The 14996-nt window shown below is 36.5% G+C and overlaps 1 protein-coding gene across 3 annotated transcripts in view; it reads right to left on the reverse strand.

The window, feature by feature from the left end:
• Positions 1 to 14996, reverse strand: part of LOC103142014 (transmembrane protein 132B) — a 238943-nt gene that overhangs the window by 86211 nt on the left and 137736 nt on the right. For all 3 annotated transcript variants that reach the window (XM_007557864.2, XM_016674253.1, XM_007557865.2), the window contains one exon: positions 13881 to 14021. In XM_007557864.2, the coding sequence (XP_007557926.1) occupies positions 13881 to 14021 (141 nt within the window). The remainder of the gene's footprint in view (positions 1 to 13880; positions 14022 to 14996) is intronic.

Consider the following 14996-nt stretch of genomic DNA (forward strand, 5'->3'; position numbering starts at 1 on the left):
GTGTCAGTGCTGTAGATCCTGACATTGGGATCTACAGCACTGACACACAAGATTCAGTGCTGTAGAGAGATACACAAGATACACGGTACACTCACTACTAAGATTTTAAATTTGGAGGATATTTCTTTATTAATAAAAAATATAATGCTGGATACATATGAATGATGAATGTCAGTGTCTCACAAGAAAAGCCAATCATACAGCCAGAGAGATCATTGGACAAAAAATTGTTCCAGAAAACTGTCTTTTTGAATCCAATTGCCCAAAGTAGAATTGGATTGTATCAAGGGCTCTTTAGAAAATGCACAAACAAACTTTGTTGATGTGTTATTGGGCAGCAGTTGAAGAAGGCTTAACAAAAAAAAAAAAAAAACAACAACAAAAAAGAAAAAGCTGGGTCATCAAAGCTTTGGAAGAACAAGCAAGTAACCAGAAACATGAGATGTTATCAACATAAAACCCATGGGACAGATGCCATAAACCAGCGATGACAGTTTGATTGACACATCTTCTCCTGGGAGTGTTATATAAATGGGTTTCAAGATGCAACCTTGAAGCTGGTTCTGTCTCATTTCCACTCCTATCAGCCAGCTCTAAAAGAAATCCAGGATCCGCCATCTCTTAACCTTCGTGGTTCGTTCTCCACGCCTCCTTTTCTCTCTCAATCTGAATGTTGAGACGACAAGTGTTCACAGGAGCCTCAAAGCAAAGAGTACTCTCTCATCAACCAGCTCATTTCTTTGCCAATCCTCATTTGCTCCTCCCTCGGTCTTTCTGACCTGTTCCTTCCTCCTTAGCCAGCAAAAGACAAACCAGGAACATACAGCTGATCATCTTTCCTTTCATTCTTTTCACTCTTCTGTTGCGCTCAGCCCTCCTTTTCCTAATAATGAAGGTTTTCTCCAGAGCCCAGACAAAAATTTATGGAAAATTGTTTTCATCACTTTTGTTTCAGCTCGTTGTTGAGCTCTTTTTTCCTTCCTTTTTAACTTGTATTACTTTGTACTACAACCAATTTTCCCCCCAAACATTTCAGCAAGGGGCATTGTTTAGTACTGAGATGCAGAATATTTCCAAGTTCCATAAATTTTGACCCTAAAATTTATGAATTATTATTTAATCATTACTGCAAAAGACATGTTTCAAGTAACATCTGATTTAACTGGACACACTGAAGAGTGCTAATCTAAGGTTTGTCGTTTTTAATAATAGTGTTAAAATCATGCATCTTTATTTGTTGAAGCATGAAAAGTAAATAAGTTATTCAAGTTTGTGTTAACATGTCAAAAATCAAAGTGCCTCAAGGTCACAAACACACAGCTCTTTTAGAAAAGGAATTTGCTCTTTAGTGGTTTTTCAGATTACTCACCTAAAAATCTGATTTGTACCTTTAAAATAAAGTTTGAGATTCCTGCTTCTCTTTTTTTCTCTGTAACTATTTGACCAGGCCAAGAACAAGAACACAAAACTCCTGGTACAACTTTTTTACACCCTTTCCGAACGCCACTCTCTCTTCCCCGCCCATCGCAGTGATCGTCTGTCCTACATTCAAGCAACGTAGAACAACTTTTCATCTTCTGTCTTTCCTCTTCCTCTTTCAGCAGATCCTTTTAGTCTCCTCCTGGGAGACTGAGGCTCTTGGTCCCCTTAGTCTGTTTGTGTCATTCATTCAGTTGTGCATGCTCAAGAGCTCTCAAGTCAAGGACACAAGCTGAGTTTTTTTATTTTTTTTTATTTAGATGATGAAAAGAACAGCAGCAGCGGGACCCTGGAGTTACTGTCACCTAAGGAGAGGGAGAGGTGAAAGCAGTAGGGCAAGAAGACTGAACAGGACTGAAAAAATAAGGGAAAAGTTGAGAGAGAGCTGATGGAGAGTGAAAGATAACGGGCTGCATTTTATGAGACGCAACCAGGGGAAAGAAAAGACTTGGGGGGCTAACTAAAGGAAGAAATGGGAGTAGTAACGCAAACAAAGAAAAAAATCTGAAGAACTGAGAAGAAAGAAAGGGACCGGGACACCTCCAACGTTTGACACTTCATCTTCAACACACAAACATGGTCCCGCTACACAAGGGACAGGGAGTTAGTGTTAGCATCGGCACTGCCATTCGCTCTATGACACTGAACATCTCTTAGGAGAGGAATTTGAACATGCTGGGTCCACGTAGGTCGCCTTAATTAGCCACACATCCTGCTATGCAGGCTCCCGAGGGGGTTTATCAGGGGCATTGAGGGTGAGGAGCCGAAAAAAGGGGGAGACAGAAAGGAGGGGGAGCGGGAGTGGGAATGAGTAGTAGAGCAAGGGGAATAAGCCAATAGGATTGAAGGTTATTTAAAGCTTGGCCTACAAAAACATTCAGAAAAATAGAATATGTGTGTGTTTGTATGGCCAGATTAGCACATCCAAAAAGAATGACATATCATTCATGCTGATTTGCATAGCAGGCAAGCAGATCCCGGTTTTCCATATACTTAGAGACTCTATGTCAGAATGCATGTGTGTATGCAGAATAGTCTGGCCTGATGACTGAATGCATTTAGGTGGTCAGGGTCATTTTACTGAGTGGCAGAATGATGCCAGGAAATGCTGTACACTTAAGCCCCGTCCATATCTGCATGGTCTAATTAGCCAGCACAGGTCATTATACAGTGATACTCAAGAAATAGCAAAGCGCTAACTGAAAATCACAACATGTCAAGTGTTTGAGCTGAACAAGAAAACGCTTTAAACTGCCACATGAATTAAATTTCATGCTGCGATACGTAAGAGAAACTTACATTCTCAGGTGTAGTTTACAAAGATTAATTTTACAAATGTACAAAAAATGCTAAAAGGCATACATTAGTTAAACTCAGTCCTTTGAGTTGTTAGTGCATAAATATTTATGTTCGAGTAGTATATGCAGCATCTAGTGGCCATTAAAACAACTGCATTTCAGGTGTGAAAATGAGCTTTTCTAACCTGATTTCAGCTCTAATTTATGCCACCGTATTTATATTAACATGATGGGGTATTACAGAAGAATGTCTTCAGATTTAAACATCCAAGTCTGGGACTTTTGGAGATTTGAGCCAATCAAGATGTACAAACTTAAACCTGAACATTCAGATTCAGCTCTTTAACCTAAGTTTTGTTTTGTTAAAGTATCTTCAGTTGTACTTGTGTTATCAAGATTGATAGCTATGCAACGCTCTTAAATTATGATCTTAAGCCTTCATTCAAGTTCCAGTAACTTTAACTTTTAACACTTAATGCTTTTATCGAGAGCCGCATTGTTAAAAATCCCTTGTGTTAACGGCTTCCAACATGCCACTGACATTTTTAAATCGTCATGGGAGGTAAAGGTTAAAAACTCAAAAGAATAAAAGGCAAAATGTTTTGTGTTCCACTTTACTTCCCCTTACCTGCTTGTTCCTCATCGCACTCCTGAAAGGTTTCAAAGTTTTCTTATTATTATTACTGGAACAATACAAAAACACCCATCTTGTATTTTAACACAACAAAATGATGTCGTGCGGCAAAATGCTATGACAGTCTAAAAAAAGAGCTTTTGATGTGCTTAATTTTTCTCATAATATTATGATTACTGTTTTTACTACAGTACATGTTTTACTGTATACATTTTATAATTAACATATGTAGCATTTTTTGTAAAATCAGCCAAAATATAATTTGGTGTTAATTTCTTTAAATATCAAGTTTAAACTGGTATGGACTTAGTCCAGATTTTATAAAACTTTTTTTTTCCTTTGACAACCTTTAATCTTTTTTTTCTCCCACCATCTTTCTTCTTCCATGCACTTTCCACCCTCATAATGATTTATTCTGACTTCAATTTTCCTTGCCCACATTCAGTTTTACAAATATTATCTCCTCTCAGTTGTATTCCTTCAAATCCTTTGTTAATTAGTTTTGACTTATTTAGTGTTCCCTAAACATAAACTCAACAAAAAACTGTAAAGAAAAATAAAAAACACAACACTTCATAAATATGTCCTTTTAAAACCTTATATAGGAACAAACTACAATAACCCGTCAAACGTGGTACCTTGCCAAACTTTAGCAAACTAACCATAAATAAAAAAAACCTGAAATAGAAATTAAGTTCTAAAAAATCCACAGAAGTCAATCTTTGAACAATCTATAAAGACACAGAGGCCAGAGGCGATAGAAAAATTGCACATTGGGGGAAAAAAAAAAAAAGCAAATACAGAAAAGAAAGCGGAAAAAGCCATCAGTAATGCTTTGATGCACCACAAAGCAAGCAAAAACACATGTTGTTTGAGCATATATGTGTGTGTGCACACTTTGCCCTCTATTTTGTATTCTGCAATCAAGAGAAGAGAGGAAAAAGGAAGGAAGAGAGGGTGATAAAGACAGACTATTACCTCTGGGGTGGCCATTTTCTCTGCTCCCGTGTTAAAGGAACCCCCACAGACTCTGTGTGTGTACATGCTTGTGTGTTCGTGGCTTTCAGGAGCAAATTTAAACTCAGTGGTGGGGTTGCTCAAGAATAGAACACATGATTCTGCTGTAAAACACTGGAAGTCAACAGTTTTGAAGGGCAAAATTGTAGCAAAATGTAATTGCTAAATAGTTGCTATTGTGCATTTTTCTCTTTGGTTTTTATTTCCAGAAGACAAATGGAAAGACACGGTACAAAGACACGGTATCATACAGATTTAAGTTTCTCTCAAGATACGAGATTGAACAGAGAAAAAAAATTACCGCTAAGAAGTTTGCTTTCCAATATGATCTGCTCCAGTCACAATTTGAGATAGAAAGCATAATTATAAGTCCAGTTGTATGCATTATGAAGAAATGTTGCCCTATAAAGATGTGCAAATGAAGCATGCCAAAACTCCCTAAATGTGAAAAAAATGTCTATGCACAAAGAAACAGTATAAGACTCAATGCACATATACTTTGTACATTCTAATTAAGATGAATCTGGAAGAGAGACTTGAACAACTTCTTTGATATGTCTGTATTTAAATATGGAAACGTGGATGTAAATATGACTTGATATAACTCAAAATCGTTCAATCAGAAATCATAAACCCAGTGTTTGCATTGACCTGAATTCTTTGCATTAATGCTGGTTGTGCAGGGACAAGGTCAATCCTGTAAACACACTGGATCCAGCTGACTTTCTTTATTCAGTTAACTCATGATGGTAACCAAACGTTTCAGGTCAAAGGCAAAATTTACCTGAACACAGAGTCAAACGTTGCTTCAGGAAGCCGTTTCTATAAATTGTAACTAAAAAATGAGCTATCGATTGGGTACATGCTACACCTAGGAAAATAGAAACAAAACAAGCTTACAACCGTCAACGTACATTTTTCATGTCCCCCCTCCAGAGTCAAACTGTAATTTACAGAGCATGTTTCCAGGAATGTTTATTTTATCCCTGACAACCTCTCTCACTTTATGTCTTATATTCTTCTCATTCAATTGTTGGCAGACGTCCTCCTCTTCATCCCTCTTCAACTGGCTTTTTTTTGTGGTTTTAATTCCAATGTGTGCCAAGTAGGACTGCAGACTTCTTGGCCCTGTCTTTGTTGTCTAAGTGTGGCTGCGGGTTCAGTACAGACTGCTGGCATTCAAACAAAAGCTCACTGTTGAGTTATTTTGTCTTTACAAATGAGAGAAAGCATCACACCTAACCCCGTGCTCTGCTGCTGTTCCTCGCCTGTGTGGATTTCAGTCGATTAACAAAACGGAATCATCCAACCACGTGTCTGACTGTATATGCTGTTGTGAAATGGTCTGCATTCATGTCAAAACTAAAGCATCACATATTATAATAAGCACAGTAAAATGTCTGATTCATGATCATTTTAATCAATACACATATATGTATATTAATATCACTAGGATACATGTCTAACAGGATATTGTGGCAGTAGATCTTGTGGGATTTTCAGAGGATGGCTGCCACAAAGGGCACAATTAAGCTTCAGTCAACACGACTTTCTCTAAATAAATGTGCATTAAAAAGCCCTGAAAAATTGTGGATTATTTATGTAGCAACTTTTTTTGTTCTTGGTGAAAAATAATAGTATGAGAGTGAAAGACGAAGCAAGTTTTGAATACATATCTGGTTTAAACTTTAGGTTATCGCTTAGGGAGGGAAGATCTACACAGATTTATTTTTAGAATCTGTGATTCTCTTCATCTCTTTGTGAAAACCAGAAATACATTTTTTTTTTCAGAACTGCTCAATTACATGATAAATCTGATACACATCAAACTGAGTTTATCTTTTCATAGACTGACTCAATATTTCCATTACTCAGAAAAACTGTGAATTCACTTATTTTGATTGTGAATGATGAGGCTCTAAATGCTGCCCACAGTATTACAGTCACTAAACTGTCCACTCTTATTTATGGTGGTCACACAGACTGCTGAGAATCTGAGGATCAGAAGTAAAAGCTGCGCCACAGAGACAAGAGGGTGGAATCCAAAAAGTAATCAGCACCACACAACTAATTTTAATAGAGCTCATATTAAAATTCGCCACAAGATAAACGTCAAGTGAGGGAATAGATTAAAGCACACTGAATGGACATGGTTGTGAAATTTGGATTACAAAATGAAACAAACAGGTTTTACCCTGAAAACAACTGCTGCTTACATCAAAGCATGCAAAGTCCTTCAGGTATTTGGTACTGCCTAATGTCGGCCACATGCGATTTTTTTATTTGACAAATAAAACTGAAAATTACAAATTTGTGGAGAAAATAATTATTGTATCAATTTATGTACTAATGACTGTTTTGTTTTGAACTGAAGTAGAGGCGATGGACAAATTAAAAGTTTGTCTCCAAGGTTTTGAAAGACTAATTTAGGGTAGAAAATGAAGGTAAGCATTAAGGTTAAACACTAAGCTTCCTGTAGACATAAAGGGCTGCTTTTGTCTCTGTCTGCTCTAAAATAGGGCTCCGTCCATCAAGATTCAGAGTGAAGAAAATAAATTAATGGGTTAAAAAAAACACATGAAAGAGTGAATGAAAGCACCTGTGTCATAAATCTGGCTGCATTAAAACACAAAAACAAGAAAGCACAAAAAAAGGAACAATGAAAAATGGTGGGTGAGAGAACAGGCAGCTAAATTCTGATTATTATGTTAATTGACTAATAATTTGACCTCTAAACATTTAACAGCTTGCAGCAAAAATTCTTCAAAATGAGACATTTCATGATCTGTAAACTTGAATTCATTCTGTGGTCATTCAGTCTGTGCTAAACTAAGGGCCCAGCCAAACTGCATGGCATATTTTAACAAATTTATTTTTATTTATTATGAAAAAAAAAACAAAAAACAAAACAAAACTGTGTTTGCTGGAAGATTGTACCTTAAAATTGTAACTGGGTGTCTTTTACAATTAGTCAATGCCATTTTTAGTGTACATTGCAAGTTTAATAAAAACAGAGTCATCACATTGCAGGCCAGATGAGGGGGGGAAAAAACAGACAAAAATGGCCCCATTGTGTTTTGTTTTTTTTGTTTATTTTTTGCACAGAAAGGAAAAGTGGAATGTGTTCATTTAGGCTTTGGAACTTGCTGTTGGTAAAGAAAGTTAAACGCAACAGTCGTCAGCTATTAGCTACCAACAGCCAGCTCATTTTGCATGCAACAGTGCTTTTACAGATTTCCTAGAAATTGCTGCATATCTTATGAGTTTGCCTACAAAACAAATCCATTTTAATTTTCATATAATGTCAGAAATTGCATAGGATAGTCTGGGAATTGCTTCCTGAAATAATTTGTTTACTTAATTCAACTGAGTGAGTCGTCTAATATGTTCAAAGATGATTCAGCTGCTGCAGGAAATACTGTATAATCATTAAATGGAACTTTTTCCCTCAGGCTGCCACTGGAAGCAAATAGCTCTTGATGATGAAAAACTTCAACCCCCCATACACACACACACCCACGCGCACAAACACAGAGGCACACAGGCAGATAAATAGCAATCCATGTGTGGAGTGTGGACAGTGCATTACCCCAGTTTTAACATTGAGCAGAGACCATTAACAGTGTTAATCTATAGATCTTATCATTATCATGAGATAGAGCTTTGCTCCCATTCTAAGAGCATAATCATAAACCATGGCATATTTTCCCAATTTAACCCACCATTCAAAATTAAGGTCACCCTAAGCATGCTCTACTTTTTGCCAATATTAACAAAACAGAGCAGGAAAAAAAAAAAAACATGACATATTTTACAAATTAGACATTACTCCAGAGAAAAAGAAAAATGACTATTGACATCAATAACTCAGAAAAGTCCCCAAGGATAACTTTATAATAATGAAGAAAAAAGAGAGATTGGCAAACACAAAGACTGATGGGACAAAAGACAGCAAACTCTTGCTACGGTATTGTAAAGTAAAAACGATTAGACATAAATCTTAATAAATGTTTATTTTGTTCAGAAAATCTATTTGCAAATGCTAATAGGAAACGAAGCTTTATTAGGTGGGGTGTTAATAACAGTATAATAACAGTATAAGTATTTACAGTATAAATGCAGAGCCGGTTCTGGTAATTTTGGACAGATCATGGTGTTGGAACCCACACCCTGTTAAAATGGTCATTCTAGTACGTCTTAAAGGTGTAATTACGCAAACAAGATGCTTGAACCTGAATTATGTTGTTGCAAACATTCACTAGTGATATTTGTATACATCTGTTTAAACTATATTTACCATAAAAATATATTTGACTTAAATTTTTAACGTAATAAGTTTTAACTGCAGCTACCGTTTGCTTTCCAAATTGGATTAACGTAGTTCTGAGGAAATAAAACATGAAGAAAAACCTGTAGCAGAGTAAATTAGAGTACATTTGGAAGTTGTATGGTGCACATTAATATCCGTTTCTATTGAGGTTTTAACCTTTTTATTGACACACTGAAAACAGACTTTTAGAGGCTTCATGTGTAATCCTACATGTCCTCATTGCATCCACTCAGGACAGAACTGATGAGTTTAGCAATTTATTTATTTGAGATTGAGATTATGGATTTAAAAATTAAATGAAGATAACATAACTATAGAGTTATACAGACACCACTCTAACTGCAACAGCGTTTTGCATATCTACTTTTACATAGCCTAAGAAAGTCACACCCTTCATTAAAACATAAGCAGATCTGCAACATGAACTATATCCAGTAAGCACAAATAACATGACAAAGACGGAGATGTTCCTAAACATAGCACCTCTGTTCTCCACCAGGAATAAAACTGTGATCCCAAACTATAATTTGTTGACTATTTTCTGCAGGATATTTACTTGGGAAGAGAAAATAATATTATTTACCGTTTCATTCAAAGCTTTGTTTTAATATTATTTTAACAGAGAATGTGTCAAACAGGAAAGCTTCATCCGAAGGATTTTCAATCTTTTAAAAACAGTAATAGTACCCGCATAATATTTCAGACTTTTTTCTATGTAAATCAAATATTCATTGAGTATTATTTACATACTCAGGAATATTCTGCTGTAGAGTGACACCCCACTCTATAGCAGGGGTGTCCAAATGAGTTTGACACCCCTGCTGTAGAGAGTTGGAACATTATTAAACATCTGCATCAGACAGGATGGGTTTTGATTTGAAATAGCTATACTGTCCATACATGATGTTCAAAATGTGCCTGTAGTAAATCTCACACTAAATCTTTACTAAAGCAGCTGGTGGATTCATGTGCTGCACAAGGTGCCTTTTTCCCCTCCTTGAGCACCTGCCTCTCAAGATGTCTGTGCATGCCACTGATCCACAGGGTAAACTCATGTAAAGCTGTTAACATCAGGAGGAAAACCTAAAAGCAAAACATCTCAATCAGCAGCTACAAATCATATACCAGCTTCTGTGAAACGAAAACAAAACCTGCTTGCTAACATGTAGCTCAACTGTAACTTTAAAGAACATGCTAGAAAGGTTAGCATTCACTCTCAGACAAAATCTTTAAATACATTAAAACATTTCTTAAAGTATCACTTGTCAGTTTTGAAAAAAACAAAAACAAAAAAAAATCAATCTGTTTTTATTTACAATGAAAAATGTCATGTCAAAAAATTATTCTCTTCCCAAAAATAACTGAAGAAAGTCATTGAAGGCATCACACCAGTCAAATCCGTACAAAACTGACCACCTTTTTGCATCTTTCCATTGGCATTTTGACTATTTTTATTTGAGAAGTTCAAAAGATTAGTGTGAAAACATCAGGGCCTTGTATAATATACAAATGATTAATAAAAAAATAATTTTATTCTCAGATACCATAGCAGTTAATTGTCCAAAGGGACTAAAGCAACATGCATACAGTCATAACAATTCCATACTCAGCGAGCTTATTGTCCTGTTCTTATTGTTGGACCATTAATCACAAATTCTGTGCTATAAAGAAAAGAAACAATTGTTGCATAATCTCATATTAAATCTGGGAATAACAAAATGTACAGCAAATTAGCTCACAATATTAATTGTGAAGCACACTAATCAACGGTACCCTTTTCATTTATTATGAGGCTCACTCACAATATATTATCTCAATGAAAAGCATCTAATTAGAGATTAATACAGATAAGCTCAACAAACACTCCCACACATTCACTGATCTAAAGGCTGTGATTCTCCCTGTCATGCATGAGACGCTGCTTGCATATTCTGTTCAAGCCTTTACTGAGGTTAAAAATGTTCTAGAGTTGAAAACGCTGGCTTCATTTCTTCCTGCAGACTTTTTTTTTAATTTTTTTATATGTGACAGTTGCTTCTTTGAAAGTACATGCATGTACAATGAATGGTCAAAACCTGTGCTTATAGGCACAGGCTAGTACAAAAACAAAAAAAAAAACCCTGAATGTATTTAGATTTGCTGAATTCAAACCCCGACTTCTTAGGTGACACTTTGTGTTGCTTTGAAAAAGGCAATTCACACCTCGCCTCTGGACTTAAATGACTATAACTTCATGTTTTTTGACATGTTTTATAGATTTCTTTTAAATGCAAACATTACAGTTCCAGACTCTTTATTTTTTAAAGATGTTTTTATACAAGATTTTTTTTTTTTTCTGGTGTGAATAGGTTTTTTTCTGATCTTTTCAAGTTAATGTTTCCCTCTGCTTTCATCCTGGATTCACTGACATGTACAGGATTTTTCATTTGTTCTAAATAAAAATGTCTTATTTCTACATACCCGTCATAATCTGGACTGCATTTAAATCCCCAGTCCACCATTGCACAACATACTGATGAGATACAACATTATTTGTATAATATGTTGATCCCCACTGTTGTACAAAAACAGCTCTCACTTATTGAGATACTGACTCTAAAACACCTCTGAAAGTCTTATGCTACCTAGCACCAAGATCGTAGCAGCGTCCTGTAGAGTTGTTTGTCAAGCACATCCTAAAGATTGTGATTAGAATGAGATCAGGGCAACTCATTGTATTCAAACTCATTGTTGTACTCCTCAAATCATTCTTGACCCATTTTTGCCCTGTGGGGGAGCGCATTGTCCTTCTGAAAGAGGCCACAGCCACCAGGGATTACTGCTTCTATTTATGGACATACGCCGTCTGCAACAGTGCTTGGGTAGGTGGTACATCTCACCTTACTATTCACATGAATGACACGGCATGGTGCATCCCTGTACCACGAGTTCCCCAGAAAATCATTGCACATGCACCCTGTGATCCACATGGTGCAGAAATAAAACATGTTTCATCAGAACAGATCACCTTTTGTTGTTCTGTGAACCAGTTCCAAATCTCACTTGCCTATAGTACATTCCTTTGGACAGGAGTCAGGATACCATGACAGCCTGTGCAGACTAGCTGCATACACAACAAACTTAGATTCACTGTGTAGTTTGAGACTTTTCAGTTAGAACCAGCAATGACAGCAATTTGAGCTACAGCAGTTATTCTATTGGATCAAACCACATAGACCAACCCTGCACTCCTTACCTCCAAGACTTCAATTCATGACACAAGTAGTTTATTTGTCACATACATATACAACTTGCAGTGAAAGGCTTTCCTTAAACAATCCTACATCTTTTCTAAAATTGCTCATTTATTTATGCTTGCTCAATTTTTTTTTTCTTTTTTTGCGTCTAGCATTAACTTGAGCTCAAAATATTCACTGGCTACCTATCATGAAGAGATAATCAGTGTTCCCTCCCCAGTGCTCATAATGTTTTTATCTGATTGATATACAAGCCTGCTTAAAGTTGCTCTGTTTTATTATTCCACCTCTGCCTCTTTTAGATCACTCGTTGCTGCTGGTGCTGTCCATCACTGAAGGACAGACGTGGCTAACGGCTAGCGAAGTAGCGGTAATTGAGCTGGAGTCTAGCAACGACCGCTTCATGAAGAGGAAAGTCATTATCCCCACCGGTTTAAACGAATGAATAAAAGAAACTGACGAAACAGAAAAGATGGCAATAAAACAGACACGAAGGGCAGCCAAAACGATAGGACAAATGCACTGAATGAAAAGAGAAATGATGACCAGGATGCAGAAAAAAAACCTCTTATAACATCACATGACTACCAGGTACAAAAATATAATTTCGTCTTGTAAAGACTGTTTTGTAATATGCAATATTAGTAGGAAAAGCACTAAAAATATTGAAGAAAAAGTGCATTTATTTTAATATAACTTTTCTAAAGTACAATTAAAACTACCAGCAAAAATTTCAGGTGAAGTAAATTAAAAGCTACTAAGATAAAATGTGCCTCAACTTTACTCTCTTTAAGAGAAATAATGTTTATTTTCCTGTGTGATGTGTAAAAATGTGCTGTGGAAGTTCAAATGTGTGAAAATTAAGCAAGTATCAACTATTGTCATGTTTTTGAAGTATGTCTGCCACGTTTGATGCACTTCTAATTAGAACTGAGCCCATAGGGTTTTAACTGCTGATACGTATAAATTATTATTTTTTCTATTCTCTGGTTAGGGATCAAACTGGGATTTAATGCTAATTCAATCTTCCAGCATCCAGTTAATTATTAGTCAAATTACTAAACATCAAGTCAAGCATTCAGCAAACAGAAGTGAGTGAATCATGATGCGCACTGACAGAGCTGTGACTGCTGAGCATAACGTAGTCTGGATTTAAGTACACTATCATTTTAAATGTATAAACAGTCTGATTTACATAAGGCATGATGTTAAAACATAAAACAGATGCACAACTTTAATAGATGTATCTAAACCAATTGAGCACCATCAACACATTTAGACCATTTACTTTATACCCAAGTTATTTCAGAACAAGATCCTCTCCTGCTGTCTCTCTGCTTCACAGCTTATGACTTATTTAAAATTTACATTTGGAAGTTTCAAAAACACTTTGAAGCTTCAACAAATCCCTTTATTTCTCAACCAGATACAAACTTTGAAGCATCCGTTGTTTGTAGTATTTAGAATTTTTGCATCTATTTTTGAATTGTTAAAGTTTAACTGAGTGCAATGGCTCAACTACATAAATGCTAGTAAATACCAGCTGCAATGGTTAAAATAAAGATCACTCATAACCCCTTTGACACTGAGACCCAGGCTCCGTTTTGTCGTTGACTCTCAAGTCCCGTTTGATTTTGCACCTTTATCATTCCCTCTTTTTCTTCAGAATGTTTGTTTAAATAAACCGACCCCATAACACAACTGAGACATGATATTATTACGTGCTGGCCCGTATGATTCTCATGGCCTCCAAGTGGAATATTCAAATGCCCTTTTCATGTATTCTCTGCACCCACAAATGCTTCTCGAAGCAACAGACACAGGAGGGGCTGCTTGGCAGGGAGCTGCTGGAAAAAAAGGAATCATTACGTGAGCTTCAGTTCTACCTCTCAGCTGTGGAGGAGGCCTTTCTTTGACAATCCACTGCCAACGAACTGCTTCCCGGTGCCATTTCCTGTTTGATCTCCCACGCGACGAGGTTGCTGGGTTTCACAGCGAGGAAGTTGATGCCTGGCTGGAACCTCACCCTACAGAGGGAAAGACAAGGAAAAGAAACAGAACGGGAGAAGAAATGGAAAGCAAGGTTAATCTAAAGTTCACATAAGCACATTATAAACAAAGGAACCGCGGTATTACTGTGACAGTTTAAAGCGGGGATTGGTTAAAAATTCAATCTGCTTTGCTTGGAGTTTCCTCGCCCTGCTTTTCGCTCTGATTTTCTTTGATCTCCAATATGTGCCAGACTTTCTTGGTATAAAATGTCTTTTAAAATTGATTCTCACAACATGAATCTGCCTCCCACGGAGTTCTTTGGAGGGAAAAGAAAAAGGTGCGACAGGAAGAAGGCAATGGAGTGACAGGAGAAGCTCTTATGAAAGTAAATATATATATATTTTTTTACCAGAATAATGCCTGAACAGAATGAACAGAATACATTGAACTAGAGATTAGCTTATCTCTACTCATTAGGGTTAATATGTTTTTTTGTTTGTTTTGTTTTTGGTGTGTAGCTACACTTATCAAGTGTTCCCATATTAATCTACATTTACATTTGTTTTATTCATCCATTTTCGTATCTTTTATGATTACCCCTCTTACTTCATTTCCCATCCTTCTTTTTCTCAATTACATCATTTTCATCTCATTTTCTTCCAAACTCATTCTCCTTATTTACCACTTTCTTTTGAAACCTCCTTGTTAAGCAGGTTTACTTTAATCTCCATGATTTTCTTCTCAAACCTTTTCTCTTCTGTATCCTTCTCTCCTTCTGTTCCAGTTGTCCTCCTTCCACATGATTCCCTTGCTAATCTCACTACTTTATTTTCCTTACCAGGTCTCCTCTTTCATCTTTTCTTTGACTTCTTCTTCTCCTCCTTCTCTTCAAGTGTCTCTTCAGTCTTTCATCCTTTCCTCTGTGACTTTCTTCTCTTTCTTACCCATTTACTTCCCTTAAGTCCTGCATTTGCCCCTCCTGGACCCTTCAGTCTTGGAGCATCCTGTTG

The sequence above is a fragment of the Poecilia formosa genome, unplaced genomic scaffold (assembly GCF_000485575.1).
Source record: "Poecilia formosa unplaced genomic scaffold, Poecilia_formosa-5.1.2 Scaffold92, whole genome shotgun sequence".
Taxonomy (NCBI): Eukaryota; Metazoa; Chordata; class Actinopteri; order Cyprinodontiformes; family Poeciliidae; genus Poecilia; species Poecilia formosa.